Consider the following 24,902-nt stretch of genomic DNA (forward strand, 5'->3'; position numbering starts at 1 on the left):
GCCCTGCCGTCTATCCTTGAATACTGAGCACTTGGGCCAAGCCAACCTAGTCAAAACAGACTACAAAAGCATACCATTATTCTGTGGGTTTGTTCAACTGTTTATTTAAATTCAAAATACCCTGAAGGACAGTACTAAACCCAAAATAATTATATACTGACACAACTGTCTGCCATCAACTGACCTTAATAGCGCTTTTGTGCCAAAGAAAAATCATTCTGAGTTTCTTCCATCCTTTTCGGTAACTTCATAAATACTCTTTTACTCACTTAGTATTAAGTATGTGGTACTTACACTCCATTCACCCACAGGGGTCAACAATTTAAAGTTAAGACTTAAAATAGCACAACTAGGGTAGGAGGAGTGACCAAAACTATGATTTTTTTGTCTCATGGCAGTTTTGTTTCATGATTTTTTAATTTTGTCTTTTATTTGTTGGCTGTTGTATAATAACCTGAATATGAAAAATAAGTCAATCAAAACCAAAAATCTTCTCCAAGCATATAAGAATCTTGAATATGAAAAATAAGTCAATCAAAACCAAAAATCTTCTCCAAGCATATAAGAATCTTGAAGCCTTTGTAGAGAAAAAGGCTGGATAAGCAGGTGGTGCCCTAGCTGACTAACTGGAAAAAAATGAAATTTAATTTAATTTCTCCACTGTTTTCCTGAAGAAATTCAATTAATTTTTATGCATGCAGAAAATATTTTTCAAGATACAACCATCCACATTTGAAATATTAAATAAGGGATTAGGAGATCCTCAATTTAGAGGGTGGGGGTTAGAGAGAAAGCGTCAGACATAAGTTGCAGAAGCCTCAAAGCCAAAGCTAAACAATGCACGTGAGCCAAGAATTAGATTTCAGAATCTCTGACCAAATAACAAAGGGCTGGAGAACTAGGAAAAGGTGCTGCTTTAGCACTCCCTAGAATGTCTCATTTTCCTTTTTCAGGGTCAAAGGGTCCGGGTAGGGATGACGGAGAGGAGAGGGGTTGCCTCTAGATCCTGAAGAGTCAAACGTGCTCACTAACCAGTGTAAACAAGATGAGGCAGCTCCCAGCTCTCATTTCCCATAGAAACAATGAAAAACAGGCAGAAACGGTCAGAACCACATTTATCAGAACTGGAGCAAACAAATACTGAGTCAAAAAAAAAAGACACTTCAAAATGTTAGGTACGGGGGCTTCCCTGGTGGCGCAGTGGTTGAGAGTCCGCCTGCAGATGCAGGGGACGTGGGTTCCTGCCCCGGTCTGGGAAGATCCCACACGCCGCAGAGCGGCTGGGCCCGTGAGCCATGGCCGCTGAGCTTGCGCGTCCAGAGCCTGTGCTCCGCAACGGGAGAGGCCACAGCAGTGAGAGGCCCGCGTACCGCCAAAAAAAACATGTTAGGTACGTTTTCTAATTTTACTTGTCCTTGTCTATCCACTGCCTGGCATGGCAGTGGTTTTGGTCTTTAAACAGTGGATACCTATGTTTCCAGAATGGTACACTTGTCCAGGAGGGAGCAGAGCAGACCTTATTCACAAATTGTGTACGTCTGTTCTAAGTCTACGGGACTTAGTCTGGAGTTATGGGACAGACCGATGTAAGGCAATCTTCTCTGTCTTGCCTAACTCAGAAATCAGGCTGGCAAAAGGCACAGCACTGCTCAAAACCATTGTAAGCCAAACAAACAACTCACAGATACCTGGGGCAAAAGATCACAGTCTAAATGTACAATAGACTGCTTAAGGCAAAAGCTAGGGAAAGTGTTTTGGGATATTAGGACACTCAAAGCATCTGGGTACACTGGGATTTAGAAAGCTATGCATGCCCAGGACAAGACACATGCGGAGAAAAGACCTTACAAGACCCTAAGCTTTCACCTTGGGCTGATCCATGGCCAAGTTGAAGGAGGGCCCCAGCACACAACCAAACTTATAAAACTGTAAAGATTGGGATAGGTGGTTTTTTCCTTTCCCTGTTTTTTGTGGGGGTTTTTTGGCTGGTTTGTTTGTATTATTTTTAGCTCCTAGAATTCAAGGAAATCGGTCAAAACATTAGCTGAACACAACAAAGGAAAAGAGACTTCAGTGACTTCACACAACAAAGAAAGACAGTCTTGGCAATAATATTTTCAAAAATTCACTACATACTACTATAGCCTTCAACAACCAAAAACAAAACAAAAACAAACAAAAAACCCACAAAGCCAACTCTAGGGAAGGAAGCAAATCTGATTTCAAGAGTTACCATGTTATAATATTCAAATATCTGGTTTTCAACCAAAAAAAAACCCACAAGGCATGCAAAAATAGCAAGGAAAATATAGCCCATTCAAAATAAAATTGACAGGAAATATCATTGAGGAAGCCCAAATATCAAACTTACTAGACAAATACTTAAAACAACTCTCTGAAGTGTGCTCAAAGACCTAAATTAAAACACAGACAAAGAACTAAAGGAGGGATTTCCCTGGTGGTCAAGTGGTAAAGAATCTATCCTGCAATGCAGGGGAAGCAGGTTCGATCCCTGGTCGGGGAACTAAGATACCACATGCTGCGGGGAAACTAGGCCCGTGAGCCACAGCTACTGAGCTCATGCGCCTCAACTAGAGAGCCCCGCACGTCACAAACTACAGAGCTCAAATGCTCTGGAGCCTGCACACCACAACTAGAGAAAGAAAACCCACACACCACAACTAGAGAGAAGCCCACACACCACAGCAAAGAGCCCATGCACTGCAACAAAAGATCCCACATGCCACAATGAAGATCCCATGTGCCACAACTAAATACTGACACAGCCAAAATAAATTAAAAAAATAAAACAAAAATAAATTTAAAAAAGAACTAAAGGGGGGCTTCCCTGGTGGTGCAGTGGTTGGGAGTCCGCCTGCCAATGCACGGGACACGGGTTCGTGCCCCAGTGTAGGAAGATCCCACATGCTGCGGAGCGGCTGGGCCCGTGAGCCATGGCCGCTGAGCCTGCGCATCTAGAGCCTGTGCTCTGCAACGGGAGAGGCCACAGCGGTGAGGGGCCCGCGTACCACAAAAAAAAAAAAAAAAAAAGAACTGAAGGGAATCAGGAAAATGATGAGTGAATAAATTAAGAATATCAATAAAGAGAAAGAAATTATAAAAAGGAGTCAAACAGAAAATCTGGAGCTGAAAAATAAAATAACTGAAATTTAAAAATTCATTACAGGGATTCAAAAGCAAATGTGAGCAGGCAAAAGAATCAGCAAACTTGAAAGTTTTACAATTGAAATTATTGAGTCTGAGAAGCAGAAAAAGAAAGAGTGAAGAAAAATGAGCAGAGCCTAAGGGACCTGTGGAATGACATCAAGAAGACCAACATATGTATTACAGGAGCCTGAGAAGAAGACATAGGGAAAAAGGCAGAAAGAATATTTGAAGAAATAATGGCTGAAACTTCCCAAATTTGAGAAACTCAATCAACTCCAAGTAGCACACCCAAAGAAATCCATACTTAGACACTTATAATCAAACTGTTAAAAGACAAAGAGAGAATCTTGAAATTAGCAGGAGAGAAGTGATGCATCATATACATCAGATCCGTAATAAGCTTAACAACTGATTTCAGAAAACATGCAGGCCAGAGGACAGTGGGATGACAGATTTAAGTGCTGAAAGAAAAAAACTGTCAACCATGAATTCTATATCCAACAAAACTGTCCTTCAAAAGTGGTGGGGACGGGCTTTCCTGGTGGCGCAGTGGTTGAGAGTCTGCCTACCGATGCAGGGGACAGAGGTTCGTGCCCCGGTGCGGGAAGATCCCACATGCTGCGGAGCGGCTGGGCTGGTGAGCCATGGCCGCTGAGCCTGCACATCTGGAGCCTGTGCTCTGCAATGGGAGAGGCCACAACGGTGAGAGGCCCGCGTACTGCAAAATAAATAAATAAATAAATAAAATAAAAATGAATAAATTTTTAAAAAGTGGTGGGGAAATCAAGACGCTACCAGATTAACAACAATGAAGGAGTTCATTACTAGTAGATCTAACCTACAAGAAACACTAAAGAGAATCCTTCAGGTAGAAATGAAAAGACTCTAAACAGTAATTCAAAGCCATATAAAAAAAAATTAAAATCTCTAGTAAAGGTAAATACATGGGTAAATGTAAAAGCAAATATTATTGTAGTTTTATCAAGTTGTATTATATTGAAATTTATAACTACAATTTTTATTTCATACAGGATTAAAGGTAAGTGCTTTAAAATATATAAACTTATGTTACTGGACACACAATGCATAAAGATGTAATTTGTGACAACAACAACATAAGAAGAGGATGGATGGAACTGTATAGAAGCAGTTTGTGTATGCTACTGAAGTTAAGTTCCTATCAATTCAAATTAGATTGTTATAAATTTAGGATGTTAGATGTAATCCCCATGGTAACCTCAAAGAAAATATCTTAAATAAACACACAGAAGGAAATGAGAAGAGAATCAAAACAATCCACTGCAAAAAAGTAAATAAATAAACACAAATGAAGGCAGTAATGGAGGAAATGAAGAACAAAAATGCTATAAGATATACAGAAAACAAAATGACAGAAGTCCTTCCTTATCAGCAATTACTTGAAACATAAATGGATTAAACTCTCTATGCAAAAGGCAGAGTTAGCATAATGAATGAAAAACTGTGATCCATCTATATGCTGACTACAGAAGAATCACTTTAAATCCAATGGTACAAATAGATTAAAAATAAATGCATGGAAAAAAACACTCCATGCAAATAGTGACCAAAAGAGAGCTCAGAGCCTATACTAAGATCAGACAAAATAGACTTTAAGTCTGCTAAAAAGAAACAAGGAAGGATATTATATATTGATTAAAAGGGTTACTTCATCAAGAAGATATAACAGCTATAAACATAAATGCAATATACAGTCCCAAATATATGAAGCAAATATTGACAAAATTGAAGGGGAAAATAGACAATTCTAAAATAATAGTTGGAGACTTTAATATACTTTCAATAATGGGTAGAACATCTAGACAGAAGATCAATAAGGAAATAGAGGATTTGAACAATGCTATAAACCAAGTAGATTTAACAGACATGTATACAACACTCCACCTAACAACAGCAGAATACACATTCTTCTGAAGTGTACATGGAACTTTGCAGAATATCTCTCCAGGCTACAGCATGTGATAAGCCACAAAACAAGTTTCAATAAAGTTTTTAATGGAAATCATATAAAATATCTTTTCTGATTACAATACTGGAATGAAGCTAGAAATCAATACAAAAGGAAAACTGAAAATTTCACAAATATGTGGAAATTAAACAATGCATTCTTAAATAACCAATGGAACAAAGAAAAAAATCACAAAGGCAATTAGAAAATACTTGTAGACAGATGAAAATGAAACAAAACATACCAAAACTTATGGAATGCAGTGAAGGCAGTGCTTAGTGGGGAATTTCTAGCTGTAGAGAATTACATTAGAAAAGAAAAGATATGTCTAGTCAATAACCTAAATTTATACCTTGAGGAACCAGAAAAAGAAGAATAAACTAAACTCAAAGCTAGCAGAGGGAAAGAAATAATAAAAATTAGAGTGGAGAAAAAAGTATAGAAAGATAATAGAGAAAATCAACAAAATCCAAAGTTGGCTCTTTGAAAAGATCAACAAAATTGACAAAACTTTAGCTAGACTGACAAAGAAAAAAGAGATGACATAAATAACTAAGATGGAAATGAATGCACAAGATCAACACACAAAAATCAGTATGTTTCTCAAAATCAACAATCCAAAAAGTAAATCAAGAAAGAATTCCACTTACAATAGCATCCAAAAGAATAAAATACTTAGGAGGCAAAATAAATCTAACCAAGGAGGTGAAAGACTTGTACACTGAAAACTACAGAACATTGCTGAAAGAAATTAAAGACCTAAATAAATGAGAAGACATCCCAGGTTCATGGGTAGGAAGACTTAAAATTGTTAAGATGTCAATACTACCTAAATCAAACCATGGATTAATGCAATCCCTATCAAATTCCAATGGCCTTTTTTGCAGAAATGGAAAAGTCAATCCTCAAATTCATATGAAATTTCAGTGGACTCCAAGTAGCCAAAAAAAGTTTTGAAAAAGAAGAACAAAGTTGGAGCACCCACATGCCCCAATTTCAAAACTTACTACAAAGGTACAGTAATCAAAACAGTGTGGTACTGGCCTAAGGGTAGAATACAGATCAATGGAATAGCATTGGGAGTCCAGAAATAAACCTATACATGTATGGCCAATAGATTCAAAACTCTATGAAGGAGTGTCATATCAACGGGGAAAGAACAAGCTTTTCAACAAATGGTGCTGGATCAACTGGATTTCCACAGGCAAAAAAAATGAAGTTGGACCCGTACCTCACAACATATATAAAAATTAATTTAAAATGGATCAATGATCTAAACATAAGAGCTGAAAATACAAAATTCTTAGAAGAAAACATAGTGGTAAATCTTCATGACCTTGAAATTAGCAACAAAGTTTTAGATATTATACCAAAATTAAAATCATAAGCAGCAAAAGATAAAAACCAATATTAAAAACTTTTGTGTATACCTGAAACTAACACAATTTTGTAAATCAACTATATTTCAAAAAAAAAAACTTTTGTGTATCAAAGGACATTATCACGAAAGTAAAAAGGAAAATTACAGCATGGGATAAAATATTTGCCAGTCACAAAATATTTGCCAGTCACATGTATGTAAGGTTTTAATAACCAGAATATATAAGGAACTCCTAAAAGTCAATAAAAGAAAGACAAACAACCCAATTTTTAAATGGAAAAAGTACTTGAATAGACATTTCTCCAGAGAAGTATACAAATGGCCAAGAAGCACATGAAAATATGTTCAACATCCTCAGTCATTAGGGAAATACAAATTAAAACCACAATGTGATACCACTTCACATCTACTAGGATGTCTATAAACAATGGAAAATATAAAAAATGGAAAATAACTGTTGGTGAGGATGGGAGAAATTAGAACTCTCAAACATTGCTGGTGGGGATATGAAACAGTATAACTGCTGTGGAAAAGATTTTGGTAGTTCCTTTAAAAAGCTAAATATAGAATGACCATATGACCCAGCATTCCTTTCCCAAGTATAATACCCAAAAGAATTTAAAATAAGGACTCGGGCTTCCCTGGTGACGCAGTGGTTGAGAGTCCGCCTGCCGATGCAGGGGACATGGGTTCGTGCCCCGGTCCGGGAAGATCCCACATGCCACGGAGCGGCTGGGCCCGTGAGCCATGGCCGCTGAGCCTGCGTGTCCGGAGCCTGTGCTCCGCAACGGGAGAGGCTGCAACGGTGAGAGGCCCACGTACCGCCAAAAAAACCAAAAACAAATAAAATAAAATAAGGACTCAAATGGATACTTGTATGGCAACATTCACTACAGCACTATTCACAATAGTCAAAAGATGGAAACAATACAAGTGTCCATCCATCAACAGATGAATGAAAAAACAAAATGTAGTATATCCATACAATGGAATGGTACTCATCCATTAAACAGAATGAAGTTCTCACACATGCTACAACATAGATGAACCTTGAAAACACTATGCTAAGTGAAGTAAGACAAACACAAAGGACAAATATTTATGATTTCACATAAGAAATATTAGAATAAGCAAACTCAAAGAGACAGAAAGTAAATTAGAGGTTATCAGGGGCTAGGAGAGGAGGGGAATCAGGAATTACTTTCTAATGATTACAGACTTTCTGCTTAGGGTGATGAAAACATTTTGGAAACAGATAGTAATAATGGTTGCACAACAGTATGAATATAATTAATGCCACTGAATTATACATATAAAAATGTTTAGGGACTTCCTGGGTGGTCCAGTGGGTAAGACTGCACTCCCAGTGCAGGGGGCCCGTATTCAATCCCTGGTCGGGGAACTAGATCCCTCACGCATGCCGCAACTTAAGAGTCTGCATGCCACAACTAAGAAGCCCAAATGCTGCAACTAAGAAGTCCACATGCTGGAACTAAAAAAAAAAAACAAAAACAAAGTAAAACAGAAACCTGCATGCCACAACTAAAGATCCTGCATGCCGCAAGGAAGATCCCGCGTGCTGCAACTAAGACCTGCACAGCCTAAATAGATAAATAAATATTTAAAAAAAAAAAAAAGATCAAGATTCAGATGACTAACTGCAATCCAGATTTAAGGTGGATCCTCATTCCAAGAAAATTCAAATAAATAAATATTTTTTAAAAAATAAAAAGTAAATAAATAAAAATGGTTAAAATGGTAAATTCTATGTTTTATGTATTTTAACACAGCTTAAAAATATATATAAATAAACACATGTATACTAATGAATGTGACCAGACATATATCCTGGGAATATGTGCCTTTTAGTAGAGAACTATATTTATTGAACTAACATTTCCTCCTGGTCCAGACTCTGTGCTAATGCTCTGGTCAACAAACATTAAGACAAGGTCCTTGACCTCAAGGAACTTACAATCCAGTAGAAGAGGCAGATATACCTAATGCCAACCATGATAAATTCAGGGATAGATGTAAACTTGGGAAGCCAAGCCACACACAAATAAGTACCTAATCCAGACCAGGACAGGTAAAGAAATAAGACTAAAAAGGATCAAAGTATTCTGGGCAAGAACAACAGCTTTTACACGGCTGGAGGTGAGACAAACACTGTACATTACGGAGGAACTGCCAGTGGTTGAGCAAGGTTGGAGCAGAGTTGGGGAGGGAGTGGTGGTTATAGAGGGGCAGTGAGGTGGTAATATAATTATGGGCCACTCTATAAAGATGGATTTAAGGGTGGAAAAACTAAAGTTTAAAGGAGAAATCTTCAGCAAACAGAAGACCTATCAATAATGCCCTAAAATCACAAACTTTTGATAAATTCTCTGTTGGTGAGGCTTTGGGTAAACAGGCATTCTCACACGTTACTGACATAGGGCAGTTATCCTATCAGGGTAATTTGACAATATTTATGAAAACTTACGTACATATTCAGCAGTTCTTCTGGGAATTCATCCAACAGATAAGTATGTTCATATATAAAATGACATACATATAATGTTATTTATCACTGCACTGTCTATAATCATAAGAGATTGGAAATAGTCTAAATATTCATTAGTTGCAACCTTGTCAAATAAATAATGGTACAGCCAAACACTGGAATACTATTTGATAATTAAAAAATAAGTGATAAAGGTCTCATGTATACATAGAGAATAATTGCCACGATAAATTTTTAAGTAATAACAATAATGAAAACAGAACTCCTCCCAAAAAGACTGTAAAATATGACACTCTTTATGTAAAAAAAAAAAGAAGAGGGAGGATCTAAATTTAAAGAGAAAATGTTATTATCAAAATAAAATTTTAAACAATAACAACAAAAAATAAACAAAGGAAAAATAAGTTACTATCTGTGTAAAGCAAAAGAAAAAAGTCTTGGATTTAAGAAGAAAAATGCTATAAAGGACATTAGTAAGACAATTGGGGAACTAGCATGATAACAATGTTAAATTTCCTGAATGTCTTTTTTTTTTTTTTTTAGATGTTGGGGGTAGGAGTTTATTAATTAATTAATTTATTTTTGCTGTGTTGGGTTTTTGTTTCTGTGAGAGGGCTTTCTCCAGTTGCTGGGAGCGGGGGCCACTCTTCATCGCGGTGCGCGGGCCTCTCACTATCGCGGCCTCTCTTGTTGCAGAGCACAGGCTCCAGATGCGCAGGCTCAGTAGCTGTGGCTCACGGGCCTAGCTGCTCGCGGCATGTGGGATCTTCCCAGACCAGGGCTCAAACCCGTGTCCCCTGCATTAACAGGCAGACTCCCAACCACTGCGCCACCAGGGAAGCCCCCTGAATGTCTTGATTGTGTTGTGATTATATAGAAGAATGTCCTTCTCTTCTATAAATTCACTATTTGCTTTATAATTCATTCCATAATTTTGGCAATGATTTCTGTAAAGCCCATTTACCTATAGTTTCTGCAATTCAACTCACTATATTCTTCTTTGGAAAATAAGGACATTTGCGGCCATCAAATTTATGCCTATTGGAGAGATAATAATGCCTATTGTGCAACTGACTCCTAGCAATCCAATTCTAAATTTCCTCCTGACCATCTGTCTGACATATTGATTAGAGTCCTATGGGTTTCTCATCTTCTCTGTGTTTTAGGAACATCCATAAGATTTAATTTTAAAAGTGGGCTCCAGACACAGACCTTATACCCTTCACAAAAATTAACTCAAAATGGATCATAGACCTAAATGTAAAATGCAAAACAATAAAATGCCTAGAAGATAACATAGGAGAAAACCTGGAGGACCTTGGGTATGGTGATGCCTTTTTAGATACAACACCAAAGACACAATCCATGAAAAAAAAAATGATAAGCTGGACTTCAATAAAACTAAAAACTTCTGCTCTGTCAAATACAATGTCAAGAGAATAAGAAGACAATCCACAGACTGGGAGAAATATCAATATTTCCAAGAGACATACATGATAAAAAGAAAAAGATGTTATGCAGAATATACAAAGAACTCTTAAAATTCAACAATAAGAAAACAAACAGGGGCTTCCCTGGTGGCACAGTGGTTAAGAATCCACCTGCTAATGCAGGGGACACAGGTTTGAGCCCTAGTCGGGGAGGATCCCACGTGCCGTGGAGCAACTAAGCCTGTGTGCCACAACTACTGAGTCTGTGAGCCACAACTACTGAAGCCCACGCCTAGAGCCCGTGCTCTGCAACAAGAGAAGACACTGCAACGAGAAGCTGGCACACCACAACAAAGAGTAGCCCCCGCTCGCCACAACAAGAAAAGCCCACGTGCAGCAACAAAGACTCAACACAGCCAAAAATAAATAAATAAATTTATAAAAAAGAAAACAAAACAAACAACTCAATTTAAAAAATGGGCCAAAGACCATAACAGACACTTCAGCAGCGAAGATGTACAGATAGATGGCAAATAAGCACATGACAAGATGCTCCACATATTCAGAGAAATGCAAATTAAAACGAGATACCATGACTCGCCTATTACAATGGCCAAAATCCAAAACTCTGACAACACCAAACACTAAGAATGTGGAGCAACAGGAACTCACATTCATTGCTGGTGGAAATGCAAACCAGTGCAACCACTTTGCAAGACACTTTGGTAGTTTCTTACAAAACCGAACATACTCTTACCATACAATCCAGTAATCATGCTTCCTGATATTAACCCAAAGGAATTAGAAACTATGTCCACACGAAAACCTGCACACAAATATTTACAGCAGCTTTATTTATAATTGCCAAAACTTGAAAGCAATGAAGATATGCTTCAGTAGGTGAATGGATAAATAAACTATGGCACAACCAGACAACAGAATATTCTTCAGTGCTAAAAAGAAATGAGCTACCAAGCCATGAAAAGACATGGAGGAACCTTAAATGCATACTACTAAGTGAAAGAAGCCAATCTGAAAAGGCTAAATACTGTATTATTCTAATTACATGACATTCTGGAAAAGGTAAAATTATGGAAACGGTAGAAAGATCAGTGGTTAACAGTGGTTGTTGGGGAAGGAGTGATGATTAGGTAAAGGACAGAGGATTTTTAAGGCAGTGTTATTGCTGTACAATACTCTGTATGACACCATAACCATGGATACGTGTCATTATACGATTGTAAAACACTACAGAATGTACCATACCAAGAGTGAACGCTAATGTGGACTTTGGATGATTACAGTGTGTCAATACAGGTTCATCAATTATAACAAATGTATTCTCTGGCAGAAGATGTTGATAATGGGGAAAATTATGCATGTGTGGGGTCAGGTGATATAGGAAAAAACTGTATTTTCCTCTTAATGTTGCTGTGAACCTAAAACTGCTCTAAAGAAATAAAGTCTTAAAAAAGGGTAGGGGGGCTTCCCTGGTGGCGCAGTGATTGAGAGTCCGCCTGCCGATGCAGGGGACACGGGTTCGTGCCCCGGTCCAGGAAGATCCCACGTGCCGCGGAGTGGCTGGGCCCGTGAGCCATGGCCGCTGAGCCTGCGCGTCCAGAGCCTGTGCTCCGCAACGGGAGAGGCCACAACAGTGAGAGGCCCGCGTACCGCAAAAAAAAAAAAAAAAAAAAAAAAAAAAGTGGGAAGGGGCACTTCCCTGGCAGTCCAGTGGTTAAGTCTGCACTTCCACTGCAGGGGCTGTGGGTTCGATCCCTGGTCAGGGAACTAGGCTCCCGCACGTCGCACAGCACGGCCAACAAAAAACCACTGGCGTTCAGACTAAAAAATAAATTCTAAAGAGCACTTAGGAATCTTTGAGTTCAAGGTTAAACATTTAATGGCATTTTTCCTCATTTATAATGAAATATATTCCTTAATTTGTAAGGCTGGATCACAATGCATAACCTCCCTCATCACACCCTTCAAAGAAATTTCAAATAGAAAAAACTTCCTTATCTTTAAAGTGTAGAACTAAGACCAAATGATTTACTATAAAATTTTTCCAGTTCTGGATTTTTAAATTTTTACTTTTACTTTTTGTGATTGTGTGAACTGTGAACAGATACATCTTTCAGGCACAAAATTTCTAGATCAGCAAGTAAACTATTATGTCTTACATTCTCTTTTATGCTCTAGTTTGACCCATGGTAGATAATTGAAAATGAAATTTTAAAGATAATGAAGTTAAATTTCAGAGAAGGAAAGAAGGCAAGAACTTAACATTTATTAAATGAATAATATGACTAGCATTTTCTGTATATTACCTCTTGACATCTGCATAATGATTTTGCTTGGTAGCCAATAGTATCCTCATTTTAGAGATGAGGAAACAGGCTCAGAGAGGTTAAGTGACTTGCCTGAAGTCATTCAGCTAGTTTGTAGCCAATCCAGGACTAAAAATTCAGCTCTCCCTGAAAATGAATGTCTTTTTCTCTATGCCATAATTTGTAAAACATACTGCCTTCTGTTAGTAAAAGGGGAAGTCAGAATGTCTTGTACTATTTTGACTTTTTCTGAGAATGTCTGGCTCTATTTGAAATTTCTGAGGATGTCTAAAGTGACGATGTCTTAAGAAATCTATATTTAAAATGTTCTGTATTTCTGAATCATAGGGAATGATTCTAGCGATGATATAAACTGACATTTTGTACCTCTTGATATAAATGATATAAACAAGCATTTCAAAAATGGTCAGTTGTATATAAATCACAAACAAACAAATCTTTATATAAGTCCTTGTATTTCCTTGATTTGTAGTGTCAAGCCCCTGTTTGGGAAGCAATTATTTGACTTCAGAATCCAAATAATATTGATCATACCTCAGTGACACCCACAACTAGCCAGAAGTAATCCTGTTTTCCTGAAATCTGAAAGATCATTGTATGCCTATTTTAGAACTACTCATTATATATATATATATATATACACACAATGCAACTTGTATATATAATTTAATGTATGTATAACATATACATTAAGTATATATAGAGAGAGAATACATAATAAGAAATATACATTTGGTCTCCCTCCCCTTTTCCTGGCTCACAGTTCCTAAAACCCTTGTAACCTCAGAAGTGATGTCTTTTTTGTATGCTAATGAGATGACTAATAGCTGGGGGATCCTGGAAAGCCTCAGGATGACAGCTGTTTAACCCTGGAAACAAGCCTCCCCACCTCTGGGAGGAAGGAGGGACTGGAGGTTGAGTTAATCACCTATAACCAATGATTTAATCAATCATGCCTGTGTAATGAAGCCTCTGTAGGAAAACCTAAGGGAAAGGATTTGGGGAACTTCTGGGTTGGTGAATACATGGAAGCACTGGGAGGGCAGCACACTCAGAGAGCTGGGGACTCTTCCAGTCCTTTCCGCCACACCTTGCCCTATGCAGCTCTGTCAAACTAGTAAACATTTTCCTAAGTTCTGTGAGCCACGTTAGCAAATTATCAAGCTCAAGAGGGGTCAGGGGTCATGGGTATATCTGAATCATAACCACCCAGGTGCACAGGTGACAACCTGGGCTTGTGATTGGCATATGAAGAGTGGCCAGAGGCAGTCTTGTAGGACCGAGCCCTTAACCTGTGGTATCTAGCCCTAACCCCAGGTAGAGAGTATCAGAATTTAACTGAATTATAGGACACCCGGTTGCCCTCCGGAGAGTTGGAGAATTGCTTGGTGGGGAAACCCACACATTGGTGTCTGAGCGTGAACAGTAAAGGAAACGAAGGTTTTCCTTCTCAGCCTCCACTGTGGCCTATCCCAAGTTTTGCTAACATAAGGCGGTCCATAAGACCAAGCGGTTGAAATCGACTCACTGAAACGGCACTTGCCTGGTGGCTGGTGCGATGCCCGCGCTGGACGTGGAGGCCTGGGCTCCAGTTCCCCAGGGCGAAGGGCCGGCAGCCTGGGGACTCGCCCTCGGAAATGTGGCAGCAGCAGGGGTGCTCGCTGCCCCGGTGGCAGAGGGCGCAGCGGAGCACGCGACAAAGGTCGCGGGGAGGCTGTGTTAGAAGTGCTAAAGCGACAGCTGCGACGCCCACACGGTACTTCACGTGGTGGTATGAGATCTCCTAGTCCAGATCTCGCGAGATGACCCGGCGCAGGCTTGGGGGCGGAGACCAGCACGGCGAGCGCGGGGCAGCGGGTGCTGCAGAGCCCCGGGCGCTCCGGTACAAGTAGTTGTGCTTCTGCCTGCGGGTCCCTTCCCCGGCGGGTAGACGGCATTGGCCAGCGCGGACCCCATGCTAGTCCGGAGGGGTGAGCCCTGCGTGGAGACCCTCTGGACCGGCTGCTGAATGCTTGCGGAAAATCGCGGATTTAGAGGTACAGCTTGGTTATCACTCAGGTGGTAGCAGAGATCCGTGCACCTGGGCCTTGGGTGTGTTGCCAAAGAAATGTAGATTTCCAAAGTAAATGGAAAAATATTCGAAGGACAGGTAAGGAAATCATGGGCGCAAGAAAAGGTCCATGCAGCCGTGGGAGGTTAGAATTCAAGCACCTGTTCCATTTCTGCTGCTTCACCCCCCTGGTGAAGACGGAAATAGGCGGAAATCCGATATGCTTTCCGTTTAAAAAAAAAAAAAGAAAAGAAGAGAAAAAAAAACAAACACTTACTAAACGTGTACATAAATGTTTATGGCTTTTCAAAATTGCCAAAAACTGGAAACAACCCAAATGTTCAGCAACAAACTGTTACATTCATGAAGTGGAATATTGCCTAGCAATTTTTAAAAAAGGAACTGTTGATACATGCAACAGATTTGGATAATCTCAAAGGCATTATGCTGAGTGAAAGAAGTTTGTCTCAAAAGATTATATATACTGTATGACTCCATTTACATGACATCCTGGAAAAGACAAAACAGGGATGGAGACCAGATCAGGAATTGACAGTAGATGGAGTGATTGGGGTGGAGTAGGGGGGAAGGGTGTGACTAAAAAGAGATAGCACATAAAGTTATCTGGGGTGATGGAACTGTTCTGTATCCTGATTATGGTGGTTATACAAATATATACACGTGTTGAAATTCATAGAACTCTACATAGAAAAGGGGAAAAAATCAATTTTACAGTATAACTTTTTTTTTAAAGCACACTTACTCTATGCCAGGCGCTATGTTATCTGAGGCAAAAACAATGAGCTCAATGAGATAAGGAGTGAATATAAACACAAAGTAACTATGGCACAAAAATATTTGATATATGATAACTGAAAAGTAAAAACAGCAAATGTTACAGGAAATTAAAGGAGAAAGAGATAATTTCCAGCTTAACTGAACAGAAAATGCTTCAGAGCAGAGGTTGCCTTGGATTTCAGTTTCAAGAGCAAGAGAGGACAGAGGATCATTCCCTATGGAAAATAGTCAATTAAATAATTATGTCAATAGTGTGCAGGAAGGAACGGAACAGAAAGTGCCTGAGTGCAGAAAGTGAGTCTGGTTAGATGGCAAGGAATTTGGGGAGAGCCTGAGCTGGGAAAGTGCCTGAGTGCAGAAAGTATGCCTGGTTAGATGGTAAGGCATTTGGGGAGGGCCTGAGCTGGGGTGCTGGCCATATAGCACAGCAAGCCTTTCTAGGCAGCTAGACCCACACCTGCAAGGTACCCTGGAGACCATGTATAAGGTTCGCCTGGTCCACATCTTAATTTTATTCCCACCAGTTGAGTTTTTTGCCTCATTTACAAATGTGGGGCACATCTTCATCTTCCTTGCTGCAACTTTGGCTCTTCCTAATTATACTGTCTCTTAACTGCAGTTTGTCCTCAAATCCCCAAGGACATCCCTTTCCAGCTTATTTTATTTACCAGCAACCTCTACTCAGATGCTACCCCCAAAACAGGGTCACAAACTCCTCCTTGAGAATCCAGGCAGTAGTAGTGGAAATGGAAAGGAAAGCACAGATTGAGAGACATCATTTTGGAGTTAGGATTGACAAGGGTTGTAAATTGGATGTAAGGGATAAAGGAACAGGGAAGAAAGAACAAATACAGGTTTTAAAGTTCTAAAAGGAGGAAATGTAGATAGTGATAATTTTATTATTATCCAACAATTGCATTTAAATATTAGTTTGCTTTAATCAATATTTTAAAATGAAACCAATTTTTCTTCATTAAAAAAATACATGCAGGGCAATAAAAACATGTTCGAGAACAGGCCATTCCGACTTCAAATTAAAACCTTAAAAGTATTTTAAGCAACAGCATGATGTAATCCAATTTTTTTAAAAATCAAATAATAGACAATTCCTCAGATCACAATTAAAAACTCCTTACTGGTGTGGAGATGAGAGAATTTTCATGGATTTTATAAAATACAGAACAAGAAAATAGTATATAATCAAAGTATTCTTTAAAAATAAGTATTGGTGACTTTTCTCACAATAAAGAAATTATGTTGAAAGAGAAATAAAAATGACATATAGAGAATAAAGTTTGTTACAAAACTTGCAGTAAAAAGGAAAATTTGATAGTACTGGATGTATATTGTTACGGTTTTAGTACTAAACCACAATTGTATGCAGCAGAAGGGATCCACAAACTAATTTGAACACAATGAGATTTTTCCTATTGGTATGAATTTATGTGAAATCATTACTAACACAACAATAAAAAATACAGGCAGGCCATTAAAATAAGCAAGGCACATCAGTGAAAACTGAGGAAGTGAAACTGGCCTTTTATTCTTACTCACTTGAAGTCCTTACAAAGTTTACTGGGCTCTTGGTTCAAAGGAAACATAATAGACACAAATATTTACCTTTTTACCATGGTTTCATTCTTAGGATTCCTAGGTGGGTCTAATGACAATGCTGTTAGACAAGTACTAAGTAAAACCATTCAACATATTTAGTTATTCTTCAGCTTAAAAAGGAATTCCTTAAATGCAGAAGTGTTATCAATATTTGCTGAATATTCAGCAATATTCATTGCTGATAGATGAAACAGAGAGAAAACACAATGAACACTGATATTCAGTGATTGGACATACTCTATGGAATTGAGTCATCTTATTGTAGTAACTCAATAAGTAAAATTAGGACACAAGAGTTTCAACTCCTTTTCATCTAGGATAGGTAATAGGGGCCAGCCACAAAACACAGATGATAAATTCAATCCTTTCAGATTTCACTTTGGCTAGCATTTCCATTTCTTCCCATACTAACCTTTTATCAGGAGATAAAATTTAAAAAAAAATTGATTCAATTAGGCCCTTCCCATTCCCCCCGTGTGTGGCTAAAATGTAGTTAGAGAAAAAGAAAAGAGGACGGCAAGTCAGAGCTGAAGACAAAGAACATGGAAAATCGTCTAGAGGAAAAAAACGCCTGAAGTAGGAAAACAGTCTCTCACACAGCAACATGATTTAGAAAGAAACACCCATGGCAGCTATTTCGAATCCTCTGCATCTGATTCCTCCTTGGTGATCAGCTCTGCCATTAATTTACTGTTTCTAATTAAGACGTCACTTCTGGGCCTCAAGCTCCAGCTTTTAAAAAGTGGAGAGGGGCCAGAAATTAGAACGAATAAATAACATCTGAGGAATGTTCAAGGATGCAATTTAAGAACAATTCTCGTACAAAAAGTTTTCTTGCTGAAATTTCCCAGTGGGGAATAAATGCTAAATAATCAGATGTAGTGGTAGTAACAATTCACGTAACAGTACAGAAGAAACCATTACTAACTAAAAATGAAAAATGGAGAGAGAGAGAAGGCAGAGTTTCCATTTTGAAGAGGGAGAAGAAAGGCATTAACAAATTTGATACAGTATCTGTAAGTAGTGACCAAGTGGTTAAAAACGTGGAAATCGACACAAGAGGGAGGAGATATGGGAATATATGTATATGTATAGCTGATTGACTTCGTTATACAGCAGAAACTAACACACCATTGTAAAGCAATTATATACTCCAATAAAGATGTTAAAAAAAAACAAAACGTGGAAATCATATGACTCATAGAAAAGCAGTATCCCCAGCACTGATGAATGCAGACCTAAAGATAAGCAAAAACCTCCCACTACACCACAGCACACTCATACTCAGCTGGGTTGAAGACCTCCAAGTGCCCTTTCATCCTGAGATCCACCATCTGAACCCCATTTCTGAGATTAAGTGCAGGGGTTCTTCATGTGTCCTGCTGCAGATCAGGGGGTATCACATGATGGAAAACTGACACAGCAACCACAGTGACTTATGCTGTAATCTGAGATTCTCAAAAATCAGATCCTTGATCGAGGTCCTCTAAAAAATTGCAGCAATGACACTTGGCATTCATACAAGGAGCCAATGTCACCTGATCCTCATTACAGGGGCATCAAGGGGCCTGGCTAGTGTCACAGCGCTCAGAAATGACAGGGCAAGGGCTACAGGCCAGGTTTCCCTGAGTCCTGGTGTCATGGTGACAAATCCTCTCTACCTGAGAGCTTTTCGGAGCTGTGGACTTCCCTGCAGCTATTTCTAGTTTCAGTCAATGACTGGCTTTGGCTGATTCTCCACACCACCCAGTACCCAAACAGGCCTCACTTCTACATCTGAAACTTCCTCTTGGAATAAGAAGGCATTTTCCTGGTGGCCCCAACAGTTCCCCTCCTGGAGTGGCAAATGATGAAATACCCAATTTAGTTCTTATTGCCTTCTTGTTCAAAGTTAGTGAGGATTCTATGATACTTTACTTCCAGGTGTCTTAGATTCTCTACTGTATGTCATTGACACTGGGAGACCAAATTCTTGAAGCTTAGACCTTACGGGGGAAACATACAAAGCTGAAAAGCTTATCCATTTAAATAGACACATTGTTCCCATTTTGAAGGCGTATGTAAGAGCAAGATGCTAACACCAAATTAGAAATCATCCAATTCCAATTAGAAATCACCACATACCAAACATTGGACCTATGGTCTTTCTAAGCCCATCAAACCACTCCAAAGCAACAATATAAAGCTGAAGCGGTGGTAGAGACATTCTCCTCACTTGACGTTTGAATTATTTTAATAATAACAACAGTAATAACCAGGTCTTTTCAAGTTACACATCTCTTCCTGTAACTCACAGAAAGTATATTTATCTTGAAAAATGCTACTATCACAAGTAAACACATCTAAATGACTGTAAGGAAATATCATTGTCCTCCACCCATTTTAAAAGCATTTTAGGGAATCCCACTCTTCACAATAATGGTGCCTTTGAAAAACATTGTTAATACATTCTTCATCTGTACACATCTATTTGTTTTTCATGAAAACTTCCTCATCCAAGCTTATGAGTATAGCCAACATTTATTTAGCCGTTACTCTGCCAGGTACTGTCCTAAGTCATTTACATAGATCATTTTATTTAATCCTCTTAACTTTAAGCAGTAGGTACTATTACATCCCCCATTTTACAGTTAAGGAGTCTGAGTGTTTTAGGTAACCTGTCCAGGTCACTCAGCAACAGGCAACAGAACCAGACTTGAATCCAGAGAATTCTACTCCAAAGGCCATACGCTTCGCCACTTCTTGAAGCATTCTTATGATTTCATATCAGAACTATGGGTAATTTAGGAAAGGTCACCATTCCTCCTTTGCTGTTTAGCCTCTTTCCTCCTTGTCTCTTCTTCCATCTTCCTTCCTGCTTCCTCTCAGTCTCTCTAACTCGCACCTTTAGATTCCTCAGTTTTCTTTTCCAGCCACAGCCAGGAACCTGGCCTCACTCCAGCTCCTAGCTGGCAACAGTGCAAGTTTAGGTGGGAGCCTGTTGGGAACGATGAGCAGATGGCCATTGGCAGAAGACACAGCGGAACTGCCTCGGAAGCGTGAGGTTACCTGCATGTCCATGATGACCTCCCACGCTTGGGTAAGAAACATTCTCCGACCCTTCCCAGGGACGCATTTATTTTCATGGTGAGGTGGAAATATGTGAGGAGCCCTCAGACTCTCAGGGAAATGTTGAATTTAGCAATGCAAACTCAGAGCAAGATGAACAGCTGCTATTCTAGACTTTCCTTCTTTCATACTCTGTCTGCTATGCATTGAGTTGGAAATTTTGGAAACTTAGGGGTACGACCTGCTTCATTAAATCATATTTCTTCAGGGTTACTGGGAACCAAAAAGTTTTGCCAAAATTTTTCTGGGGAAAAAAAAAGGAGATCCTTTATTAAAAAAAAAAATGTTTTTTTAGAGGGTTGGTGTAAATAACATTCAATTACATTAGCTCAATTTATTAGATACTACATCCAAAGCTTGAGTTGGAAAAGGAGCTGGTCTCTGTCTACATATTTTTCTGGCAGCATGTGAATGGCGTCACCTGTCAGTTGCAGTAGGCAGCAGATGCATGAGCTCAGGAGTCGGCCAGACCTGCATTTCCACCTTCCAGCAGTGTAACCTTGAGCCACTTACTTAACTTCTTCAAACCTCAGCTTCTCTGTAAAAAGGTAGGGGCGTTAATGTTCGCCGCCCCAGGGTTGCTGTAAGGATCAAGTGACATCAAGTCTATGAAAGTACCTAGCACAGAACTAGCAGAGTAGGCATTTAATAAATGGTTGTTTTATTTAATTTTATGTCATTTTACGGGAGAAGATGTACAGACTTGTTATTAAGAAATAAGGAGACAGAAACCGTAAATTTGTGGTCTGTAATTTTTCCTTCATTTAAGAAAACTGTTCACCAAAGCTATATTTTCAGTTAAAAAGAGAGAGCAAAATCTTTTGCAATACCTCTCCCACCAAAACCTCAACTTTTAGTAATCAGACACTTCGAAGTTTGACTGCACAATGTATGGCTATCTGTGTATTACTGCTACACACATATTTACAACATAAAATTCACGAGAACAAACACAAAAAAGTCAACAGGGAAATGCTGATGGTCAGATGTAAATGTTAGGCTCTTGTGGCCTATCAGAAATCATCATTTACAAAGAAAAGATGAAAAATACGTGATTCACAAAAGAAAAAATATCAGTAAATCAGAAATTCTACACAATAAAGAACAGTTATGAGGAAAGTTTATATGGAAACATTATGTTTTCAACTCTGCCTAAAATTATCTCAGATTTCAGTTTTAGCATTATTTCCAGTTTGATTTTTAAGATAAAAAAAATACGGTCACCACTGCTTTGCTCAACATTTCCCTTTGGGTAACAACATACCCAATCCTATTTTAAAAAGCAGCCAATGGGGGTGCTCACTGAAAAAACAGAAACTGACAACTGTAATGCATGCCAATCTAGCAACAAATAATTTGCAAGACACCAGTCCCAGAAAGAAACTAAAATGGGAAACTATGATTAAAAACTGTTCTTTGCATGAGGTTACTGGGCCTATAGCTGGACAAGTCTCCCACTGCCCAAGGGGCTGAAAGGCATTTTCTATGTAAAGGATGCAGTGTCTGGGAAGGAGTTCAGGCCACAGTGACTGTCAGAAAGCTCGGGTTACAGCAAAACCTTCAAAGTCATTTCTAGAATATAATCAAAGCTCTCCTCTGCACAGAGTCAGAGTGGTGGCAAGTTCCTGGAACTGAATTTTTTTGCTGAGTTCAGCATTAAACAATCTCTGCAAAAGCTCAGATAAGCTAGACTGAATAAACAAGCAGCAAAGTAAATTTTCCCATGGAGTTTCAACCACAGCCAAATGCATTGTGCTGTTTCAACCAAAAAAACTGTGCATATACCTAAGTCTACCCTCCACTGCCAAAAAAACTATACATAGTTGGCCAACTTTCTAGAATTCTCTTAGTTTTGATAATGTTAAAAGCAATGACAGTGAGGCTTCTTTTCCTCAAATACATTATAAGTCTACAACAAGCACGTAGTACTTTCATAAAAATTATCTATATTCCTACAAACTGTGTTCTCTCTACTGATGTTAAAAAAAATTGAGTGGGGCTTCCCTGGTGGCGCAGTGGTTGAGAGTCCGCCTGCCGATGCAGGGAACACGGGTTCGTGCCCCGGTCCGGGAAGATCCCACATGCCGCGGAGCGGCTGGGCCCGTGAGCCATGGCCGCTGAGCCTGCACGTCCGGAGCCTGTGCTCCGCAACGGGAGAGGCCGCAACAGTGAGAGGCCCACGTAATTGAAAAAAAAAAAAAAATTGAGTGTTTAGTTGGCATCTATCCTGATTACCCCCGGTCCAAAGTATACAAGAGTAAAGAGTGAGAGATTTCCAAAAGCTTTTTGTTAAGGCACAAGCCCTATTTTAAAAAACAAATCCTTAAAAGGTTCTGTGGGAACAGAATTTCAATGAGAATTTCATATATTCAAGTTTATGCTTATGAAGCAATAAAAATGTTTAATTAAAATTTACACATTTGTTTTGAAAATAAAATACTAATTTTAGATTTTGTGCTCATCTTTCGCTGTTACTACTTGTACAGATGTCCTTCTACTAAAATGTATTTGGGGTATTTGATAGACCTCTACCAGGCTTCTCAGGGTATCCTTTCTCAAAGCACCCACAGAGAGAAAAGCCAAAGTCACAGACAGAGGAAACTCCTCTAAAGGCAGTTATTCATTTCCTGAGCTAACCCACTTCCTTCTTCAGACATTTTCTTCTCTTCATCAATGTGTGTTTTTGAAATTAGCATCAAAGGCTTCTTGCAAAATATACTTCTGGGTCTGGGGCCTGGAATCCGGGCAAATGCCAATGGCTGTGTCATTTCTAATATCATCACTGCAGTGATACAAGATTAGAATCTCAAATGAAGTGTCACTTCAGTAGTACAGAAGGCTCCCTGCAATGTTAAACTGATGTTTTAGCAAAAGAATCCAGATCATTACGAGGTAGAGCCATGTTTAGAGAAAATAATTGTCACCAAAGTGAAAAACTGAACGCTACTCCACTATGAAAAATTATAGCAGCTTCCATAATAAGGAAATCCATTTTTTAATCTTTTAAACCTTAAGCAAACTTTAATGAGTTGCTGGGTTTCTTCATATTAAGGCCAACATTGGAGAGAAAATTGAAAGTCTCATAATTATTAAAGTTTATATATTTTATTAGAAATGTGTCTCCTCAATGACTGTTGTCTTCACTTTAATCAAAGCAGATATAGGAGGCTGAACAGAAGTTTGGCTACTATGCCAACTGGATCCCCCAAGACACTGAGAATCTCCCGACCTCCACACGATTTCCATCCCAGACCCCCTAAAGAAGGGGAGGGGCTTAGGGAGCCCTACTTTGTCATGTACCATCAACAAAATACACTGTATCCAGAAAAAAAAAAAAAAAAAGAAAGAAAGAAAATTTGGCTACTATGATTCTTCTGTGCTAATAATACAAAATGTTATTTAAAAAATCAAATCAGTCTTTACCTAAATATAAATATAAAAAGCTTTATTTATTTACCAGCAAAGAGTGATACCACAAAACAAAGGAAATAAAGTCTCTTAAAATGTTTATTTTTGTCAGAATAGCTGACGATTTTCTATTAAGTCTTTCAGTTTATTATTATAATAAGCATTCCCCCCTTGAAAAATCCATTCAAAATATCTCAATCCTTGAGGTAAAGAACTTTAAAAAAAAAAATCCCGATTTTTTTTAAAGAAAAAATTTCTTAAAATTCTTTTAAGCTTGATAAATAGAAATAATCTCTTCTTGTTCTACTCTGGTGAACAAAAATGTACTTTATACAGCAAAATATCCAGTCACTTATTGGCAAACTGAAGGTGAGACCTATTCATTTACATGTTTTATTCAAACAGTGCAATACTGCCACGTTCATATAGACTTTTTTTTTCTTTTTTTACAGTTACCAACACTCTTCTGGCAAAGACAAGGTTTTGAAATGGCAAAAGCAACACAAGTTTTAGATCTCAAAGCTCTGGAAAGGAATTAATCTGAGTCTTCATCATCAAGATAGTCCTCGGCATTGCTTAATGTTCGGACTGCATCTAAAAGGAATGGGGGAAAAGCAAAACAGAGAAATTACAAATGGCTCAGATTTTGTTTTCACTTTCAAAGCTCCTGACAATTCAAAACACTGTAATCTTCCCTCAGACCTACGGGTTGTATTTTCTCCAAGGATATTTTTCTACTTTTGCTTTCCAGTCTAACTGATTAGTTTCTGTTGCCACAGAGGCTGACAAATACATATGTCTGCATGTTACCTAGACATGCAGAAAAGTAAAGCACATGGTGCTGAGGTACCATTAGTCTATCTTAAACAAAATACGACAGCCACATGCACCATGACCAATGTGGAACACACCAGAAGCCCGTCCACCCTGACAACTGTGCATCCAACCTCCTTTCCCAATGACAAGTGCACAGGTGGCTTCAGTCAGTCGACAACCTGTGGCCTTACCTGAGGGCAAGGTCACTGGGTAGAAAGATAACTAATGAGGGGGGGAAAAGGAAAAGAAAAAGAAAGAGAATGAAAACACAAAAGCTTCAGTTTCATT

The 24,902-nt window shown here is 38.7% G+C and overlaps 1 protein-coding gene across 2 annotated transcripts in view; it reads right to left on the reverse strand.

Moving 5' to 3' along the window:
* Positions 1–23,814: 23,814 nt before the first annotated feature.
* Positions 23,815–24,902, reverse strand: part of OSTF1 (osteoclast stimulating factor 1) — a 48,922-nt gene continuing 47,834 nt past the window's right edge. The window contains exons 10-11 of one of the 2 annotated variants that reach the window (XM_067744140.1): positions 24,806–24,836; positions 23,815–24,392 (exon numbers count right to left, since the gene is read on the reverse strand). In XM_067744140.1, coding sequence (XP_067600241.1) covers positions 24,353–24,392; positions 24,806–24,836 — 71 coding nt within the window. In that variant the 3' untranslated portion in view covers positions 23,815–24,352. The remainder of the gene's footprint in view (positions 24,393–24,805; positions 24,837–24,902) is intronic. The other variant, XM_067744141.1, reaches the window with a different exon arrangement.

Source organism: Pseudorca crassidens, chromosome 7 (genome assembly GCF_039906515.1).
Source record: "Pseudorca crassidens isolate mPseCra1 chromosome 7, mPseCra1.hap1, whole genome shotgun sequence".
NCBI classification, from domain to species: Eukaryota; Metazoa; Chordata; class Mammalia; order Artiodactyla; family Delphinidae; genus Pseudorca; species Pseudorca crassidens.